The 22,344-nt window shown below is 34.9% G+C and overlaps 1 protein-coding gene across 1 annotated transcript in view; it reads right to left on the reverse strand.

Moving 5' to 3' along the window:
• Window positions 1–22,344, reverse strand: part of grik3 (glutamate ionotropic receptor kainate type subunit 3) — a 132,023-nt gene that overhangs the window by 12,365 nt on the left and 97,314 nt on the right. Inside the window, exons 11-13 of the mRNA XM_026284710.1 lie at window positions 10,236–10,459; window positions 7,376–7,494; window positions 146–363 (exon numbers count right to left, since the gene is read on the reverse strand). Of these exons, the coding sequence (XP_026140495.1) occupies window positions 146–363; window positions 7,376–7,494; window positions 10,236–10,459 (561 nt within the window). The remainder of the gene's footprint in view (window positions 1–145; window positions 364–7,375; window positions 7,495–10,235; window positions 10,460–22,344) is intronic.

Consider the following 22,344-nt stretch of genomic DNA (forward strand, 5'->3'; position numbering starts at 1 on the left):
GGTGACAAAAAGCCTGTAACAAGCTTCAAGACATAAATAACGTCAAATATATCACAAACAGTACATATGACCTTAGTGAAATGCCATTGTGATGTGTTAAAATTACAGACTTTTGAAAAATCTTGATCATTTCAGAGGGCTGTACCTTAAAGAAAGACATGGTTGCTCCATCTTTGACTACGCCGTACTCTATTTTGGTCTGTTTGGCCAGGTCATCGGCTGAGTCCACGGGCGAATCCATCCTCTCTACAGTGAGGAAAGCGGCCAGATTCGCTGTGTAGGAGGAGATGATGATGAGGGTGAAGAACCACCAGATTCCTCCGATGATTCGAGTAGAGAGAGCTTTAGGCATCAGCTCTGAACCTGAACAAAAGTTAAAGGCAAACTTTAACTTTAAGTTCAGCTTATTAAATAACAATTAGTTTAGTTAAAACTTTATATTGATTATAAGAAAACAAAGGGGATGTTTATCAGATTTTTGCTTTCACTGTTAAATATTTTTACATTTTTACATATATATATATATATATATATATATATATATATATATATAATTATAATATTTTACATACATACATATTAATCGTGATTAATTGCATCCAAAATAAAGGTTTTTGTGTATTTTGATTATTTATTATTTGTTTATACTGTATATAAATGCACACAGATACATTATATATTTTAAAATGATTTACAGATATATACATTTATATATTTGTATTATAATATTTTATATTATATATAAATATATTTAATATATAAACATTTTCTGTTTTTATGTATAAATGCATGTGTTTGTATTTATATATACATAATAAATATACACAGCACACACTCATATATTATGTAAACAAAAACATATTATTCTGGATGTGATTAATCGCAATTAATCATTATATATATATATATATATATATATATATATATATATATATATATATATATATATATATATATATACACACACACACACACACACACACACACACACACACACACACACACACACAGGGAGAGAGAGAGAGAGATTTTTTTTTTTTTTTTTTTTTTGCCCCAGCACAAACTTTACAACTATCTAAAGTCTTGATTCATTCGAAGTCCACATGCAGCTCATATACACAGAGAGTCGAACCAAATGAAAACCGGGATGATTTACAAATAGTGAGTTCCTTCAGGATAGGAGCCAGTGAACTATGCATTGATAAGTTAGAAAACTGCAAACTCCTGAGTGTCACACAGACACCCACACACACACACACACACACACACACACCTTTACCTTCACCTTCATTCAGCTCAGGATTGGCTAAAATACAGTTGACAATCTATTTATATATATATATATATATATATATATATATATATATATATATATATATATATATATATATATAACAATCAAATAGGCTTTTGTGAGAGAGGGTCTTTGGTTTGTGGTCTTGCTGATTTGGATGTTCCTTTATCATGTTTCAGTGTGCAAGCTCTTAAAGAAATGCTGATGTCATGACAAACAACCAGCTGCCAGATTTTCCAGCATAACACTAAAGCTAAACATCTGCTTATCGCTGTGTAAAAGTAGGGAAGGCAAAGTTGCTAAACTGTGGCCGTCTGTGGGTTATTCTCTATGGGTTTGCTTCAGAGTGATATTAATTATGATGACCTGCTTTTTCCTGTCGTGTTATTTCATTCACAAGCTCTGAAACACATCAGCCTGGCCGAAGTTTAAGCATTTCCCAATGAGAATAATTACCTGCACTTAACATTCCCACCTTCTTCTCATGAAGAAGAAAGTCACAGTGTGGCTCTGCGCTGGAGGCTATTATTCAATATTCAGCCCACTACTTAGCCCTTTTCACTATCAGTGAGCGCCAAAGCAATAATGTTTTAAACAATAGCATGAAGAAGAATTAAAGATATGTTCAAAATTAAGGAAACTGAGCAAACTGATAAAGCTCAGCAGTCACCAAATTAACATATTGGCAGTAAGCTGATGGTAAACAGACATACCCCTGCAGAAAGAAACCAGCCTAAGATGGTTTGGTGGTTTAAGCGTGTTTAGTTGATCAGCCCCCTCTATAACCAGCCAAGCACCTTAGGTGGGTTTGGTGGATTTTTTTTTTCTTTCAGAAGAAGAAACTTGCAAAAAACAGACCATTTTTCATGTGATAATCTGCATTTTGCAGAACGAAACATCCGTTTTTGTTGAGCGGGCCATGTCTAACCTGAATAATTTTTGGACAGAGATGAAAAATGAGCTTTTGTGCTTTTATCATTTCAGCTGAACTGCCGCGTACTAGCATAAAAGAGCTTCGTGTCTGACAGGACATGTTTGAAAAATGACAATGTTGAAAAGAATTAAGACAACAACTGTCTGGTGTTTTCTGACATGTGAAAACATTTATTTTGTATTCATGCCAATTGCTTAGTGTCTGGTGTTATTCATTCTCATTTTTATCAGTAGTTCCTGCTGTCTTGCTCTAGCTGCAATAATGTTGGATTTACTTCTTGGATTATCATTTCCAGACAATAACTGTATTACTCTTACAGTGTGTCCTATTACGCCATCAACTTCATCTCAAATGTTTCTGTAAAAATTTCTTAGGAGAAACAAAATAAACATAAAATAGACAACTGGCAGAGCAGATAGACCAGGTTTAAGATGCATTTTGCCCCAGTAATTTAATCCCATTGGTGTCTGGAAGAAAATTTTTAAGAAGGAAAGACAAATATACAAAGAAAATTAAGAATAATTACCGTATTTTCCGGACTATAAGTCACACTTTTTTCATAGTTTGGCTGGTCCTGCGACTTATAGTCAGGTGCAACTTATTTATCAAAATTAATTTGACATGAACCGAGATAAATGAACCAAGTGAAAATATTACCATCTACAGCCGCCAGAGGGCGCTCTATGCTGCTCCTGTAGTCTACACTGAAAACATAGAGCGCCCTCTCGTGGCTGTAGACGGTAATGTTTTCTCTTGGTTCTTGGTTTTAAATAAATTAGACTTATAGTCCAGTGAGACTTATATATGTTTTTTCCTCTTCATGACGTATTTTTGGACTAATGCGAGTTATAGTCCGAAAAATACGGTAGTACTCTCTTTCTGACAAGCAATATTGCATCTATACCAACCTTTCACTACCTGCTGTCTTAGCTGCAAACCCACTGAATTCCCTTCTTACACAAAAAAGCATCTTTTTATCACCATCTAACACTAGTTGATCATTTCACAGTACTTCAACTTTAAATTGCTGTTGAACCGTAAATCATTGTCAATCACTGATGCAACTGGAGTAAGCAAAGAATAAATAAAAAACACATCTCACAATGTAAAAAGACAAGAGAGAACTTCTAACTCCATCCAACCAATGCATAAACTGCATGGCTGCTAGATTCGGTAGACTGTTTCAAATTGACAGGTATCACACATATCTGTGGAGATTTCATGCGTAATGAAATGTGTGGCAGATTTGCGCTCCCCGCGAGCAAAGATTCACCATGGGCACAGGACGAGTCTTTTTCTATTTGTCTCCTTACATGAGGTAAAACATTTCATTACTCCCTGGCCTGCTTTATTATGCCATTTGGTTTTGAGGGTATCATTTGCTAATGTGTGCCTGTGAGGGGTGTGAAAACAGCTTCAACCCCTGCGTGTCTTTAATAGCTTCCTCCATCTAATTCTGTGAGGTGGCGCATCAGCACAGAAGCAAAGAAAATATTTAAAATGGTACTAAAGGAAATAATATTTGAGAGAGAGTGTTGTGTTAAGATAAAAACTCAGATTAAAGGTCATTGCACACTATGTCCGAAAATGTCATACTTTACAAAAATAAATATAACCTCTTGTTATATCAGTCAGGTATACACACTGCCTCCGAAATATTTGTCCATCATGAAAAAGCATTTTGAGAGGTGATTTAACAGTTCAGAGCCACCGTACAAGCAAACAACAAAATCCAAAATGGCGACTGTCAAGTTCATCAACTTCTTGCAACACAAAACACTGTATATAGATCCTTGCACACTGACTTCACAGAAATTGCTGGTCTTCTTTGTAATATGTGGCTGTAGTATCAACTTGCAAAAGCATCAAACTGAGCCATTGACTGATTGGATGGACCCAATATTTCCTTACCCCTTTAATGCTCTAATGCCCCCTTCCTCAAATCTTACCCTGGAGGTCCAATGCACTGCAGAGTTTAGCTCCAACCCTGATTAAAGTCCAGCCTGATCTCACAATCAAAACGTACATATTTAGACGTAAATTAAAACTGTCCAATACGTATGTGCCTTTACGTATTTAAAGTGTCATTTACGTATTATCTAGACGTAATTACAGGTTCGATACGTATCGAAATTTACGTAAAAAACAACCTCAAATACGTACAGATAGAACGTGTTCTCTGAACAGTCAGTTATCCATAAAAAAATGCTCATGAAGCTGCTTTTCGATGCGTATCTGATTAATTTCTTTAATATTTATGTATATTTTCCCTTTTTATATATTTTTTTATAAATGTAAGATCCCTATACCCCACCCGAACCTAAACCTACCCATTTTATACAGAATGTTAAAAGAATAAAACATAATAAAACACAATTTAGTAAAAAAATAACATTAAAACGATATTTTGAGCCACTAACGTTAATACTACACCTACCCCTAAACCTACCCATAACCGTTTCTTAAAACTACATAACGTTACTGTTATAAATAAACAAATAACAAACAAACAAACGTAACGTTAATCATTTATTTTTTGCCAAAATATCAAAAGTGGTACCAAAAGTAGTTCAAATGATAATGAGTTCCAGTCGCAGTCCTCTATATAGAGGTAATAGTTTTTATAGGGTACAGAGCAGAATTTAATTTATTAATCCATGAAATTATGTATCTGTCTTCTCTCCGTGAAGGCGCACTGGCACAGTACTCAAATGTCATAAACTGAAACACGACATGTCGCAATCTGTGACGAATTGGATGAGGACCAATGAGCGTTCGATATCAGTGCCGTAAACCATGTCGTAACGTGGCGCACTGGCGCTATTTTCAAATTCGAATCATAACGAGCGCAAGCTTTGACTGTGACGGACGCTGTTGCTGAGAATGAAGATGAAGATCGATTGATATGGATATGTTCCTTGCGAACATCTGGATTGTAAAGATATGCAGTACAGCAAACAAATAAAACTGATGTGATTTGTAATTTTATGCTGTGCTTTTGTGTATCTATGGTTTGCAGCATGCACAGACATGTTATTTCCTATTAAGTAGACGAGTAAACTTCTTTCAATAAATTTAATAAAAAATTTATTGATATGACAATTAAATACAACAGATTTAAATCATTAAAGCCACTATTTTAATGTTAATACATGGGAATTCATATACATTCACACTTTACGTTAGAATATTTACGTTTTTTTAGCTCCTAAAACGTAAATATTTGTACGTTTTACTGCTATAAATACGTCTAAATTGTACGTTTCTATGTGCATGAAAACGTAAGTAAATGTACGTGTGGTAGAACCACATTTAACGTAAAAATACACACGTATTCTCATGAGATCACGTTGTAAAGTCACCTGTCTGCCATTTTCGAATGATCCCAAAGACATTGATTGACACTGATTAGCATGCTCAGGTGTGTTTGATTAGGGTTAGCGCTAAACTCTGCAGGAAAGTGGATCTCGAGGTCCAGATTTGAGGATCCCTGCTCTAATGAATTGGAAATGTCCCCTACAACAAATCCAATCCCAAACCTACCCGACAGTGTTAAAAAATGCAAAACTGATTTAAAAACACATTCACTGATGCCATTAGAACTTCCTGATATACAGGTTAGAACTGGTTTGGTCAACCTTTTTGTATTTATTTATTTATTTATTCGTACCAGAGCGCTGCACCTCTTAAGCACAACTCAATTCTGTGTGAGCTACCGAGCAAACATACTAAACATGAAAACCCATATATATATGAAGCTGAACATGTGAGACTAACCTTTGAGGGTATTGGTTTTCAAATGTCACAGTGTGTTAAAATTGTTTTGAATTAATAACGTACTATTCTTCAAGCAGTTAAAAAAACTAAAATTAGGCTTTATTAATTGAAACTGTAGACCTTCAATCATACTTTGTGAGAAAAGGAATAAAACCTGTCAAAGTTTTACTGCCTCTAGTGTTCATTTCTGGAAACTGCAGCATTCCAAAAGTTTTTATTTTTTATTTTTTATTTTTTTTTATTTTTTTTTGCAGAAACTTGTAAGCGCATGTTTCCTATGACAGTAAGTAGTGTTTATTAGTACTTACAAAGCATATATTAATGCCTTATTCTGCATGACCGTATTTTAGACACAATAAGTAATATTAACAGCTACCTTACTAACCATTAATAAGCAGGACATTAGGAGTTTATTAAGGCAAACTCAAAGTTAATAGTGAGAAATGGATAATGATGAAAATAAAGATGAAACATGGAAAAGTCAGCTTTTATAGCTTATTACTTCATATGGTCTGCACATGGTTTAATAATTCAAATACTCTCGGAATCAGTATTAAAGTGGTACTTCTTGTCTTTCTGTGTGTCCAATACAAAATGAACTGCTACTGTGTTAGGCATGAACATTAGGACTGTTTGAAATCAGCAAATTCTGCGTAGAACTCAAAACTGGCAGGTTGGATATTGGTTAAAACTGCTGCCCAAGTCATTTTAACGTGTTGCGACAGGTGGCGGCAGAGTTCAGAGTCTGGACATCTGCTTTTGCTGGAGAAGATTGCTGGTACACTATGAGAAGTGGGTTTTGCCCGATTTAACTGCTCTTTTCTGTCTCCTTCCCTGACAGTAATTCCACATTCAAAGCGAAGTCATTGGTATCTGAAACGAGCCTATTAATTTCCGTATGATCTCTTTGTGTTACTCTGAAGCCACGTGCTAGCAGTGGTGAATGAATAAAACACTGCATTGAGGCGAGAAATGAAGAAGAACATATAGAGGGCGGTACATCTGGCCAAACGGAGATGAGATGAACCACAGAGATGCCCCACTGTGCATTTGCTGCGATAGAGACAGTCTTCTGTCGACTTTCATCCCAACCTCAAACTCACAATCGTGAAGGTCTCGGATGTGTCAGGAAACAAACGCTGCTGTTATCACTCTAACCTGCCAGTGTGTATGACAGATGTCTGACACCCCTCATCTCCGCCTCACTGACAAGCAAGATGACTACTTCCTCCTCCTGTCACAAAAGTCTGAACTCAACATGGTTTTGACAGGGAAAGGGTGGAAGACAGCCACATCACGCTGTTGTCAGGTTTTTCGGCTTGTTTGCCATCTTTGGAAAGTGCATTGAGTTTGCAGTAGAAGCACTGTACCTTGCTGCATGAGAGAGCCCACGCCGAACCAGAAGCTGTTGAGAAGGGTGAAGTTGTTTTCTACCACGTCGGAGCCTGGGTTACACGGATGGGCGTCATACCACTCATACGGGCTGAACCTGTAGCAGGAATCAAAGAGAGTCCTCAAACATGATCTAACATGATTAAAGGTGAAGTGTTTTTCACTACCAACGACACCAAACAGAACTGCAAAAAGAATAGTTTTTCAGATTTACACATCTAGGGACCATCATTTCAGAGAGGGCTCTTCTGACTTGTGCTGGAACTACTCAGAACATCCCAGCAACTATTGAGCGGAACCCTAAGTACTGCATAGCAATGTGCTAAGAATAGCTCAGAACACTTTAGCAACCATACGCAACACCCAAACATTGTGCAAAAAACCATTTAGTATATCTTCTGAAAATGTAGAAAGATACCATTTTAAGAAAGAAGTACACTGTGACATATTTTCAAAAAAAGAAAGGTAAGAAAACATTTTTTATTCAGTATTGAACTGACATTCATGTTTTTAGTGTCATGTTTTTGGACACTTGATTAATTAATGCATGTTATGCTATAAAATGTCATATTGTGAGATTTGCTAATACACACTCTTATATTACTAGTACTATAAGTTCTATAAGGCTTCTGACTTCTAATTTGAAACTGTCCATATTAAGCACTTTACTTACAAAACTTTAACATCATGCCAAAGGTGTTTGTAACCCTGGGGGAACATTAGAGATTGGCTACTTCAGTGTATTTTGTTGAATTCAAGGCAAGTACTCACTGACTGGGACGAGAGTGCACATCTTGCTCTTTTCAACAGTGTGTTAAACCATAACGTAATTATCTCTGGACACTCCCAGCAACTGCAGATGTCTGTAATTTCCCTTATAACACCTGTCCTTTAACAGTACCTACAGTACAAGGAACATCTCAAAACAGATGCTTCAAAAGATGAGAGACGCAGGTATTGCCAGGGGACTTGTTAGCAGAGCGCAAGCACAGTAGCTGGAAACTCACTGAAGACACATTGTAGGATTTGTCTATGTACATGTTTTCACTTACTGCTTGAATAATAATAATAATAATAATAATAATAATAATAATAATAATAATAATAATAATCAATCTACATGTTAGATAATATATCCATGTGTATTACTCTTTCGCTGTCTTTGTGTAAAAGTCGATGTGTATTTTTTTTTTTTTCAAAGTTAAAATCTCAAACTTATGTATCAATACACGTGAAACATTTGTCTTTTTTCAGGCTGATTATTATTATTATTATTATTATTATTATTATTATTATTATTATTATTATTATTATTATTATTATTATTTTAATAGTTCTATTTGTTTAAACAGCCCAACCAACTCAACATAGCAACACTGAGTCAACAAATGGTGTGAGCAATGGGGCAAGTTATTACACACTTACTGGTCCATGAGTGCTGAAGTCTCTGTTTGTGCTTATTGCTTATTCTTTTGAAACTTCATTAAAATATGGAAATAACTGTATATTATATCTCCAGGCAAGAGCAGTGCCATGATGAGTGGTCCCTCATTTGGCTGATTCATATGCGCTTTGCTAAAGTTTACGCTAATTTCTAAAATAATGTGTTCGAAAACAAACATTCAAATAAATGAATATGTATATAGGCCTATTGTACCAAATGCACACGCTTATGTGCTACCTGTGCTACTTCAGAACTGTTTAAATTGCACTTAAAAATAAAATACAATAAAATAAATGTCTGAGGCTTTTTGACCTGATTCCTAACTGTATGAGATTTGACACCTGAAGTTGTTTTTCATGAGACCTGAAGCCTTTCAGACTGAGTCGTGATGCAGTTTCGCCAAATGGCTGAGGTCTAAGTATGTCCTAATATCCAGAGCGTAAGTTTGACTTCTGTAAAGTCTGTAGTACCTGTACTCTTCATTAATGGACACTCTGAAAGCCCCTTCACTGAGAGGTGCTATACACATTTCTGATTAAAGCACTCTTACAAATAATGACAATGTCACTCAAAGGACCCTTAAGCAGATTGTTAAAACCTGTTTGGAAAGCAGACTTTAAATGGCTGAATGGATGACAAATTGTGTGATATTTTAATCTTTTTATTTTTATTTATTTATTTTTTTCTGCTGCTTGACTATGTGTCACTACAAAGACACCAAAAGCATCCCATGTAAGCCCGTGCAAAGCTTTTGGTGTTAATATAGCGCTAGTATCCGAGTGAGAATGGGTTGTGTATTATCTATATCTAATATACTGTATAGGGAAAACATTTGGACGAGCTACATTTACAGTTGCAGTCTAAACATTTTTGGCAATAATATTTAAAGGCATGAATATTTAAAGTCATCTGAAAATAGACTTAATTTTTTAAATTTTCTTATAAAAACATGAGTGATGCTTATCTGTGTAAAACTTGCAGTCATTATATAAGGATGCTGTTTTTGCTTGTTATGACGATACTATGAAGTTCTTGAATACACAAATGCATTCAGACGTTCTTATTTATTTATTTATGTATATTTGTTTATTTTTTTATTTTTTCACCTACATTGTGCACTTAAAGTGCATGTGAACTATTCAGTTACTACAGCACTCTGGGTGGTTGTTAAGAGGTTTTTTTAATGGCCACAAAAATCCAAGCAGCAGGTCTCTTTGATATTCTATTCCCTAGGTATGGTTTGGTCCCTTAGCCTTAGCAAACATTCACTAATAACACATTACTGTTTGCCCTTTGATGCTTTACCAAGTGAATTCAAAGCAAATATCGGAAGGTACCATGAAGGTTAATAGTTCCAGGTGCACAGGGCACAGGGACAATTGGTTTTCACTTACCTAGCGATGACGAAGAGTACACAGCTGACTCCCAGGTAGGCCAACAGGATGTAGACCCAGATATCTGGGGTCATGGGGTTCATGAAAGAGAAGAAGCCAGAGTTGGTGCTGTTGGGTCTGCGGTACAGGATACTAATGCCAGTGTTCAAGAAAGGTTTTGAGAAGTCGATGGCTTTCTCTCGCATAAAGGTGATTGTGAGAGGAGCCACAGCAAGGTCAGCCCTCTAGAGGACAGGACACAAAAATTTGGATCAAAGAAGAGTTCAGAAACATTGCACAGAGACAGTCTAGTCAATAACATTCTTTAAAAATCAACATGAAACCAAACTGGCAACCCATGTTACTTGCCTAATGCATCAGATTTTCAAATTAAACAATATATTTTACAATATATATATACTATATATATATATATATATATATATATATATGACAAAAATGCCAAAGACATTGCTCCCTGCATGAAATGTCAGTGGCACTGAAAGTTAATGCAGTTTAACAAAAAAAAAAAAAAAAAACATTAAATTAATTAATCTTGTAATGTTGTATTTGTTTGGTTGTTGTAAGTACAGTATCACAGCAGTAATTACATGATCTGTAAGTGGCTGCGATGGAGATTAAAATTCTGTAGCATTTGAAAATAATAGAAGATAGTAAGACATTTTAAAAGTAAATGTAAAAAAATAATCAGTGTGAATCAATAAATTATTGTATAAATATTTAGCTGTCATTGTGTGAATAACACGTAAGCATGTAATCCATAAAAAAGAAACAATCTAATTACGACCATTTTAAAACATAATATAATCTAATAAAAGGTACATATTATCATCATTATTATTTTATGCAATCCAGATTACATTAAATCAGTTACTACCTAGTGCTGGGAACCAGCTACACTAAACCCTACTCTAAACCTCATCGATAGTGTTTATAAAAGCAAACGTGAGACAACCTATTTGCCAAAGCAACCATGCCATCTTAGCTTTCTTTTCATGTGTTTCATAGTGCTCCACATCACAAGTACAATGCAGTACCAGGTGAGCTACCAAGCAAGTTTACTTTGTCAGAAGAGCCTTACATTCGGAGCTGGTTACGTGATGTAGACTTATGTATTACATTTTTCAATAAAAATCAACATTTGATACTGTAGATCATGATATTCTTTTGCACAGACGAGGCTCTGTGCTGGAGTGGTTTGCCTCTTATCTGAAAGGGAGAAAGTTTTCTGTCAAAGTAGGGAATTGTTTTTCGTCCCATGCCCTAATACATCATGGCGTACCACAGGGCTCCATACTGGGTCCTCTTTTGTTTGCATTATATATGCTTCCACTTGGTCATATTATACAGACACACAATTTATCATTCCACTTTTATCCTGATGACACTCAACTCTTCTTTCCTATCAAAATGAATAATGGTTCTTTGTCTGGCCTGTTTGACTGTCTGTGTGACATAAAATGTTGGATGTACATGAACTTCCTATAGTTAAATAATGACAAAACTGAAATTGTTATTTTTGCCTTAACAGAAATGATCTCTGACAGAGTTAATCAGTTTAGTTCTTTATCCTCAAATGTTCATGACCGTGTCAAAAATCTTTCTGTCATTTTTTATTCTAATTTGAGTTTCGATGAGCACATTAATGCTGTTGTTAAAAGTAGTTTCTTTCAGCTAAGATCTATTGCCAAGATGATGCTCTCTAAGAAAGATCTTAGAACTGTTATTCATGTTTTTATTGCCTCAGAGTTGGACTATTGCAACTCTTTATACCTGGGTTTGCCTAATTCAACTGTAAATCATCTGCAGATGGTTCAAAACTCATCAGCCAGGCTTTTGACTGGCACTAAAAAGTGTCAGCATATTACTTTTTTGCTTGCCTCTCTCCACTGGTTACCGGTTAGGTCCCGGATTGATTTTAAAACTTTGCTTTTTGATATTTATGTTCTTCCAATTTACTACTTCTCTCTGTTCCTCGCTCATGATACAAAACTAAAGGTGACCAGGCCTTCTCAGTGGCTGCTCCCAGACTTCCTCTCAGTCTCCCTCTCTATATTAGATCTTCCACTTTTGTTTCTACTTTTAAATCTTCATTAAAAATGTATCCTGTATTCTTTATACAAGTTTGTAGTCAGTTGTGGAAGACTACTTTTGTTCTGAAACAACACATACAAACTTTTGTTTTAGTTTTTTGATTTTATTTCCACTCATGTGAATTTCCAATAACATATGAAACACAGTAAGACACAGAATGTGTATTAAGAAAGTAAAAAGATAAAATTTTAGTTTCATGCTGGCACAGTCGGCGTGCTTCAAAAGGCACAGCACACGATGACTAAATTAGCCAACTACTACAAAATGAACATGATGATTGTCTGAAAAACTCAAAAACTATTGAAATAGATGAAGTCCATTGTTTAAAAATCCATTGTTAATTCTGAATGGAGGTATCTTGGCTCTGTACCGATGTTGGAGAAATTACATGCTGAATAACCATTTGACAAAACAGATCGATTGTTACACATTTATCATTACAATATAATTGTTACCAAAAAATGATATTAAATGGTCTCTCCTGTGATATTATATATATATATATATATATATATATATATATATATATATATATATATATATATATATATATATATATATATATATATAAACCACCCTATCACACGCCGTAGCACAGGAAAATTCACACCCTAGAGGCTCAAAGTCAGTATTGCCAAGGTGACTCAACTGTTGAAACAAGTGGCCTAGTTTCCTCGCTGTCTGCTATTACATTCCCTTCCTCTCTTTGAATCGCAAGAGCAGGGAGGCATTCACTCGCTGATATCTGGCTGCATATCTAGAAGGTCACCATTTACATCGCCTTACCCTGCTTCCTTCTCTCCAGGGTTGGACAGGAGGTTAATGAAACCAGCTGCTTATTGCACGCTTCACTACGTCCTTCCCCTTAACATGATGAAACTCGCGGAGGGGTTCAGACTCTGGTCTTACAAAATACTGCAATCCAACCATCATGGATTGAAGCATTTTCATCACAACGTGATGTCCTTTATTCCTCATACAACAAGGCCGCTGTTACATTTTCCTGGCTTCCTATGACATTTCATTGCTGTGACCTGTCCTGGTGAACTGTATTGCCTTTCTTTGTATTGTTCTATCTTTCTTCCAGGCTGGGCTTTGGTCTCATTCTTTAGGACAGTGGTTATGAAAAGAGCCACAGTTCTGATTGACAGACCTGAGTGCCTAAAAATATAGTAAAGCATGTTGCTAACAAGGGGAAAAGAAAAAGAAAAGAGAGAGAGAGAGAGAGAGAGAGAGAGAGAGAAACTCCAGTGCTCCTACAGGTTGGGTACCTACAATCTTATTAAACATTCAGAATAGCAAAATAATGTTTATATATATATATATATATATATATATATATATTTTTTTTTTTTTTATCTTAAAAAAGGGGGCGGGGCATTTAAGGGATTAAAGGGTGTAGTTATGATCAGGAGAGATTTAGCTAAATATCTGTGTTATTGAAAGAAAAAAAGAAACAATTATAATACATATACATATACATATATAAATTATAACTCCAAATTTTCCAATAATACATCACCCAAGAAGAGATTAAAAAACTTATTTTTATAATAAAAGCTGATTTTATATTTAGAGCCACATTTGAGCCACAATGTTGATATTTGCTCATGGACAATGGCAGTGGCATAACATAGTAATGATGGGCCCCAGTGTAGGCCACTTTTTGCACCATCTCACAGCACGCACGGATGTACCTAAATGAAAGAAGCATCTCCATTCAATAAGAAATTTGTTGGTCTATGTTGAATAACAGGCAATCTATTGCTGGAATGTCTTATGGCGAGTGCTCGTTGACGCTGTTCGTATGGGATTAGATCTCTGCCACATTTCTGCATGTGATATATCAGATTTTGATCATTTTGAGAGTGTTTTGCACATGCACAAACTGAGTTTTTTGGAGAAAATGTTTTTTTTTTTTTTTTTCACAAAGAAGAAAGTAATTTGAGCACATGAAAAATCAATTTTGCATTTAAAATACTTTTTTTCTTTAGATTTGTGCATACTTTGTGCATACGTGTGCAATGTTTCACTAGCTTGCTCACCTGATGCCCACCGTCAGTGCTATCTAAATGCCAATGCCTCTCTCTTACTCAGCACAACCAGTGTTACAATATGACATAAATCCAGCCAATCAGACACAAGGCTGCTAAATTCTGATTGGCTGCCTTAATAATCAGTCATACAATGCCTTGCATTACCGCGCCAGCAGAAGAGGAAAAATACAGTGCATGCATAATTATAATGCAATATGATATTCTAATCATATTTATTTTAAAGCAAATTTTACCAATTACAAATGGCATCAATCTTAATAACTACTATTAATCTTGTATTTAATCATTTATAATTTATATGTAATTATTCATGAAGGCTGGAAGCGAAAAATGACTTATATTCAGGTGTGGATAATTATTAAGCAGATTTTCTTTTTACAGATAAAATGTGCTAAACAAAGATATTTAATTCAGACTGAAAGTCCAAAATTATTAAATGCCAATAAAAATATAAAAAATTGCAAAGTTAATGCACAACCTTTGGACAGCAAAATGATCAGTGGGTCAACAGGGTCAGTCAAAAACATGTAGAAGAAAAGATGAATGTTAAACTAATAATTAGAAATTAAGGTAAATAATTATATATGAAATCACCAGGAACCATTTAGTCTCCAGTGCCACCATTTTCCAGAACTACAACCTACCTGGAGTCTTCAGAAGTTCAAGGTTCTCAGAGACTTAGGTTGAGTATAGAATCCTAAAAAAATTAGCCCTACTTAATAAGAATCACATACTGAAGTGTAGTAAAATACTTGAACACTTGATTATGGCATATTGTAATGATGGGCCATCTGCATTTAGAGAACACTCAGGGTGGGCATCAAGGGAGCAAGCCAGTGAAACATTGCACACGCAAAAGAGAAGGTCTGCACACATCCAAAAATATATTTTAAATATAAAATACATTTATTCACAAAACTCAGATCACGCGCATGCAGAAAGCACTTCTGCACGCAGAAAGCACTTTTGCACGCAGAATTGTGGCAGAGATCTAACCCCATGTGTTATCACTTCTCTTTTGGCACTTCGTTCTGGTAAAAAAAACAAAAAAACACACAATTGACACAAATGTGCCCTTGCTCTTGATATATAATCACTGATGAACATATTTGGATTTAATGAGAAACAAATAAGTAAATAAATGATTAAAGAGTGGATTAGAACCAAGAACCTCAGAAATGCTTGGCAAAAGTTCTACCACCTGACAATGAAAGCATCTGGGCACTAATTATATTGTATTATTAATATTACTATTTATATTAATACAGTCACATAGTCACCACAGGTGGTGTGATGTGGGCAGGGCCCCCGTGCGGTGGGGGTTGGGGGTCCGCAGCGTACGACTGCACTGCCTGCACTGTCTGTAGTTATGCCACTGGCCAATGGAAATATCCGTATCATATGTGATAAAACTTTAAGGATTTTGCCTTTGCTTGTCAGGTCCTAAAAAGAACGATTTAGCTCGGCAAAGTGATCAGGACTATGAAATGTATTAAAAGGTCCTACATAGTCCAAGTCAAAGTTAGTACAGCGAGACAATGAGCCAGTGCTGGTACATAACCTTCCGGCTTATCCACCGAAGCAAAGATTAATTACTGTAACAGGAAGAAATGACATGCTACGGCAGCCATTAACACTGGGCATGGCTGGATGATTTATGAGATCATCAATTATAACTAAATCAAGTATAATAAGCCTGTTGCATCATTAAATGCCTTTACCACCATGACCTTTAGCTTTGGAGTGGGATTTGTAGCCACTTTTGTAAAAAGGAGAAAAATAAACTCTGATGTCCTACTTGACACAAAAACCCTTATGAGTTTAATTAATATCCAGTTGAGTATTTAAGATGAGTTTTGTTTTTGTTTTGTTTTTCTTTAGCACAGTAGCTACTCTTCACAATAAATACATATTTAATATATATATATTTTTTTTGTCTTTATTTTGACAGCATATATTCCACAAGTCTTCTGGAAAGCATCTCCTATCAAATTCCCAGTGATCCATAATCTCCCATAAATCTGTCACAGTCAGTGCAGAAGTCATAACACTATATATCTTATATTATTTATCAGAAACTTATTGTTGACAACTGTTTTGCTGATTATTATATAGCAATGTTTTTTTTGTTTTTTTTTATAAATAAATTGGTAATCCAGTAAATATAAATAGTATCTAGACATCTTTAAAACAACACGATGCATTTATTTCATTACAATTAATTCTAATTTATTTAAATGGAAATGTTCTTATGGAAAAATGGTATTTACTAACCCTAGTCATAAAATTGCTTACTCAAAATCAGGGTTATTTTAGTTGACTCAACCAAAAAACAACAACAACAACAACAACAAAAACAACAACAACAACAACAACAAAAACAAAAAAAAAAACTTAATTTTATTTAAAATTATTTGTAATAAATCAAAAATTACCTTGAAAAAGAAAATTACAAAATGACAAAACCCTACACATTTACTAATCATACAAAAAAGTATGTATACTGAAATATTGCACTGTGAAAGTTTGGATTTTATTTAATTAACTATTTATTTTTCTCGCATAACTGATTATCCTTCATTTCAAGGGGCTTGGTGAACTAAAAAAATGAATGAAGACATTTGACTTATTTTGATAAACCTACACGAGCACTTGCCGTTAAATAGATGTACTAGGGCAAAGGCGTTTGGTTATGAAACCATGATTTATGTGAACATGCGGGGTGACAGGTAAAATGTATCACCCTATGATTTAATGTCACTTTATCAGCCGAAAACAACCTCCTACTAATCCGCTGTTGCTTGTTGTCTTCTTTAAATCCCTCGATGGATGACCCTACACGTGCATGTCACGGGCAGCAATAACACACACTCATCGTGTAAAGAACAATACCGAAGTAATGAAAATTCTGTATGAGCTAATAAAAAATACTGATGAAAATAAATTGAGCTGATAAATAACTTTGACAAGAGCCATTAATAACAGCCTCTCAGTTCCCTGTGCACTAACAACAACGGCTCTTGAGCAACCGAGTTCTTGTCTATAACTGAAAATACTCTGTGTTTCCTGCAGCTTGCCTTGATGTACGAACAGCGAGGAAATTGGAAAAGCCATTCTAAGTTCACGGAAATAACTTCGGAAATCTCATTCCATTAAAAAAAAAAAATTCCTTCTGCGCTCAAGTCTTAAATTGTTTTCATGAAAGGCTCAAGCTGCAACATTTGGTGAGAATCGGTTGAGAAATCACTGAGTCCATAAATCCGTCTTCAGAGATAAGGCTTTGAGTTTACTCACATGAAAACGCTCTATCTAGCTCAGCCTCATGTGGCAGGCCGAGGTCAGGTCCCAGAGCTTGTTTCTTAGTTTGCTTTTCAGGTCTGCTGATTCCAGATCAGCTTATCTATATAGACAGCAGCAAGAGGGGCACTCAGCTGCAAAATGAGTGCTCCTAAAAATACACACTGCACCTTCGATACTGTGCAGGCCATCTGATAAGGCTCAAGTATACTACATACCCAAATCTGTCGCATTGAGCCCAAAGCTTAAAACAGTCAAAATCTTCGGAGAGATATTTATAGAAAAGCAATGATTGAAAACACCAGGAGATCACAGGCTCAAGCCTGGAGTTTGGTTGTGAAAACCATTATAAGTGAGCTTGTTTACTATATTTGAGTCCATTTGCATTAGTCTAGTCTTTTTAGTGTATAAATGATGACCTAGTGTAAAAATTTGGTGTATCTTGTATTAGCTGTGATTGTTGAATGATATAACAGACAGTTTACACCTGTATTTATTACCGTCCACTTGTAATCAGCCAAAACAGATGACAGATTAACATCGGTGTAAACTGAGTCTGTATCCAGTAACAATATCCAGCTCTCATGGTGCAATCTATAAAACAATTGCATTGTCTTGTTTCTCTCTTCTTCGATTAGATTATCCCTAAAGGAATTTCTCTAAATAGTAAGCCAGTTCTCATTATTTTTGTTTATTTTGGATTTTGGCTACACTTTGCTATATATATATATATATATATTATATATATATATATATATATATATATATAGCATATATAGCATATGTATAAAAAATAAAATAATAATTATTGCCAGCATTAATACAGCTAAACAAGATGACTTATTCAACAACATATTAATTAGCAAAACTTAAAGTAAGTCACATTAAGTAATGCATTAACCAACATTAATTAACAATGAGCAACTCTTTATTAATTATTACAAATACAACAGTAACACTATTTTAAGGACCAATTCTCACTTTTAACTAACATTCATATTACTAGCATATTGGCTGTTTATTAGTACTAATAATTAGCACATATTAATGCCTTAATCTTCATGAACATATTTTAAATCTTAAATCATACAACATAGTTAACAACTACCGTACTAGCTATCAATAAGCACAAATTATGAGTTTAAATTAGACAAAAGTCATATAGGTAATACTAAGGTAATAGTGAGAATTTGACCTTAAAATAAAGTGACTAAAATGACTGTATGGGGCATGGTTAGAGAGTTGGATTTGTAACCCGAAGGTCACAGGTTCGAGTCTCAGTGATGGCAGGAGTTGTAGGTGGGGGAAGTGAATGAACAGCGCTCTCTTCCACCCTCAGTACCCATGGCTGATGTGGCCTTGAGCAAGGCACTGAATCCCCCAATTGGAGCATATAGCTGCCCACTGCTCCGGGTGTGTGTTCACGGTGTGTGTTCCCTATTCACTGCTGGCTGTGTGTGTGGATTTGGATGGGTTAATTGCAGAGCACCAATTCCGAGTATGGGTTAAAATCATGAAAAAATAAATGTAATTTATGAAGCAGACTGTCACAAAATTTGGTAGATTTCGCGAGAATAAATCAAAAGTAGAGCTATAAATTGATCAAATTGCAATACAGATGAGTGTCTGTGAACATTAAACAGCTAGTTCACCCCAAAAATGAGAATTATGTGATTAGTTAATCACCCTCACGTCGTTCCAAACCCTTAAAACCTAAGTTCATCCTGGGAAAACAAATGAAGATGTTTTTGCTGAAATTGGAGAGCTCTCTGTTCCCAGTCCCGGAAATGTAGCAAGGTCATCTGTAATACAGTCCATGTGACATCAGTGGCTCAAATTCAGTTTTGGAAAGCTACGAGAATACTTTTTTGTGTGAAATTTTCTTTTTTTTTTTAAATAATAAAATAATTTATTCAACAATTCCTCAATCAACATCAAATTAATGTAATTAGCATTTTTTACATTCAGGAGAAAACGTGAGCGTGTTGATCATGAACAACGCTGATTACGTTGATGACGTTCTTGAGAAAGCGCAAATATGCGTCATGGTACTCTCCAAAATGGTGGAATAAGATAATTCGGGGAAAATAATTGTTGAATATTTATTTAATTATTTCTTGCACACACACACACACAGAAAGTATTCTAGTAGCTTCACAAAATTGAAGTTGAGCCGATGTCACATGCACTGTTTTACAGATGACCTTGCTATGTTTCTTGACCTGGGAATATTGCAGTTGTGTTACTGTCTGTTCAGGGTCAGAGAGCTCTCAGATTTCATCAAAAAATATCTTCATTTGTGATCCGAAGATAAAAGATGGTCTTATGGTCTGGAACGACATGAGGGTGAGTAATTAATGACAGAATTTTCACTTGAAGTGGCCTATCCCTTTAAATCGCAAGACTACTATTGGAATATATAGTCTGCATGTTCTTTAGGTCTGTGTGTGAAGTTTCATCTACTACACAAATTGAAGCGTACATAATGCCTGTGGTGTCCCTATATATATATATATATATATATATATATATATATATATATATATTATTTTTTTTTTTTTTTTTTTTTTTACTTACTTCAGTACATGTAATGTACTTCATTACAACCAAGCTGATTTCGTTGTTTTGATTGTATGATAACATAAACAGGAAATGTGTTAATTGTTTGGCAAAGTGCCTCATCAATCTAAGAAAAAAATGGTTTCTTCAACCCTCATGTTACTTTCCTTTTCTTTCTACTAAGCTGACTAACTAAACAAAAGTCTACCACGTTTACCAGACCTATTGCCTATGTTTGCTTAGTTAGCCTGACTATGCTGAACTCTTTTAGACTCTTTTAATCATTTAGAACCATTGACCAGAACCATTAGAACAATTTTTTTTTTTTTTTTTTTGCATTTCTCTGCTATGCGTTTTTTGAGGAAAAATACCGGATGTCCATATTGTGTCTCTGCTCTGCTCTACCCTCATTAGGCGACTCTGTTTGACCGTGTCAGTGTGTCGGCAGCTCTCCTCTCAAATTATGCGGGGGAGAAGAGATGTTAGCACTGTGAGAGAGTCAAAGGTTTGAGGATACAGTCCTGAAAACACGTGCCCGTCTACAACCCTGTTTGGACTGAATCATTATCTCTTACATATTAAACTGGTTTCATAAGTTGTTAGTAAGATGTGATCCCAAATGACCCCAAATGCATAGACTAATTTGTCATACAAAAAGTTTGATTAAGTTTCACATTAAGGTGTTAAAGTTGATAGACTAAGGTATCCATTACCATTCAAAAGGTTGTATCAATAAGATGAAATGTAAGTAAAGTGTCTAATTGAGATTTCAAATAAGTTTTGGAGGATAAAATGTCAAAATTCAGTTAAAATAATGTTACATTGTCATTCAGTGTGACACAATATTGATATACAAAATTTAACAAGTTAATTATTCTGACGTGTACATATTAAAATATATAAAATAAATTAGTAAAAAATGTAAACAAAACCTAGGATAGTGTAAAATTTTAGAAAAGTAAAATTACAACTAATTAGTATTTGGGGTGAAAGTAATTAGTATTTTAATATGTCATAATCTGATTTTTGTTGTAAATATGCCTGACAATATTGTTACACTGAATGCCATTAGTGGATCTCTTCTGTAAATCATGAAAAAAATGTCTGATATTTCCTTTTTGTTCAGCAAAAAAACAAACAAATTTGCTGTTAAATTTAACAGAAAACTTTTTTTTTTTTTTTTTTTTTGCTGTGTGTGTATGTGTGTGTGTGTTGGGGGGGGGTGTAATATTGCTTTACAATTTATAGCAATATTAAACATTGTAATTGGGTCAAAGACGCAAAAAGGTTTAAGCATAAAAACATTTAAATATAATTAAATTAAATCTTACTGACTACTAACTTTTTATTAGTGAATGTCATTTGTATTTCAGCATACAATTATTGAATAATATCATTATCAGTAGATTGATTATATAATGAAAAGCAGTATTTTAATAAAAAAAATAAAGAAATAAATATAAAAACATGAAAGTCTGCACAATAAAATTAAAGTTCCACAATGCATTTACCAATCAGTGCAAAGTTTAACCAGTCAGGTTTTCATCAGGAATAAAACATTGCACTGTATGGTAAATGTGTTGTTGTTGTTTTTGTATTTTTTTTTGTGTGTTTTTTCACTGTCATTTCAATGTGCAGACAATGTATTCTTTGGTTATTATTTGACTTCTTTGCCCTGAACTTTTTTTTTTACTCCCTAATTATGTAATACTGTGGTTTATGTGTGTAGATAAAATAGTCATGTACTTCTTATACTTTTTAACCTCCAGCCATTTACACAAACACAAATTCCATCTCCATTTTTGACTCTTCCAGCCATAATCCCTTTGTTCCCGTCAAGGTGACTGCAATCGGGCCGGATCTGGCCAAAGCACAAGGAAGATTAAGTGCCGCTGCAGTAAGTCACCTCTCCAACCCTTCCAGCACCTCGCCATTGACTCCCACCATATGACTTCCTACACTAAATGCCACTTAAGCTATTACAGCTCTCCAGCCCCAGGCTTCTGGCGACCTCAGAGGGTGAGGACAGTGAAAGGGCGATGGGATGGGAAGCCAGAGCTTCCTGTGACAGGGCTTACACCCCCAACCTGACAGCACTGAGA

The sequence above is a fragment of the Carassius auratus genome, chromosome 16, assembly GCF_003368295.1.
Source record: "Carassius auratus strain Wakin chromosome 16, ASM336829v1, whole genome shotgun sequence".
NCBI lineage: Eukaryota > Metazoa > Chordata > Actinopteri > Cypriniformes > Cyprinidae > Carassius > Carassius auratus.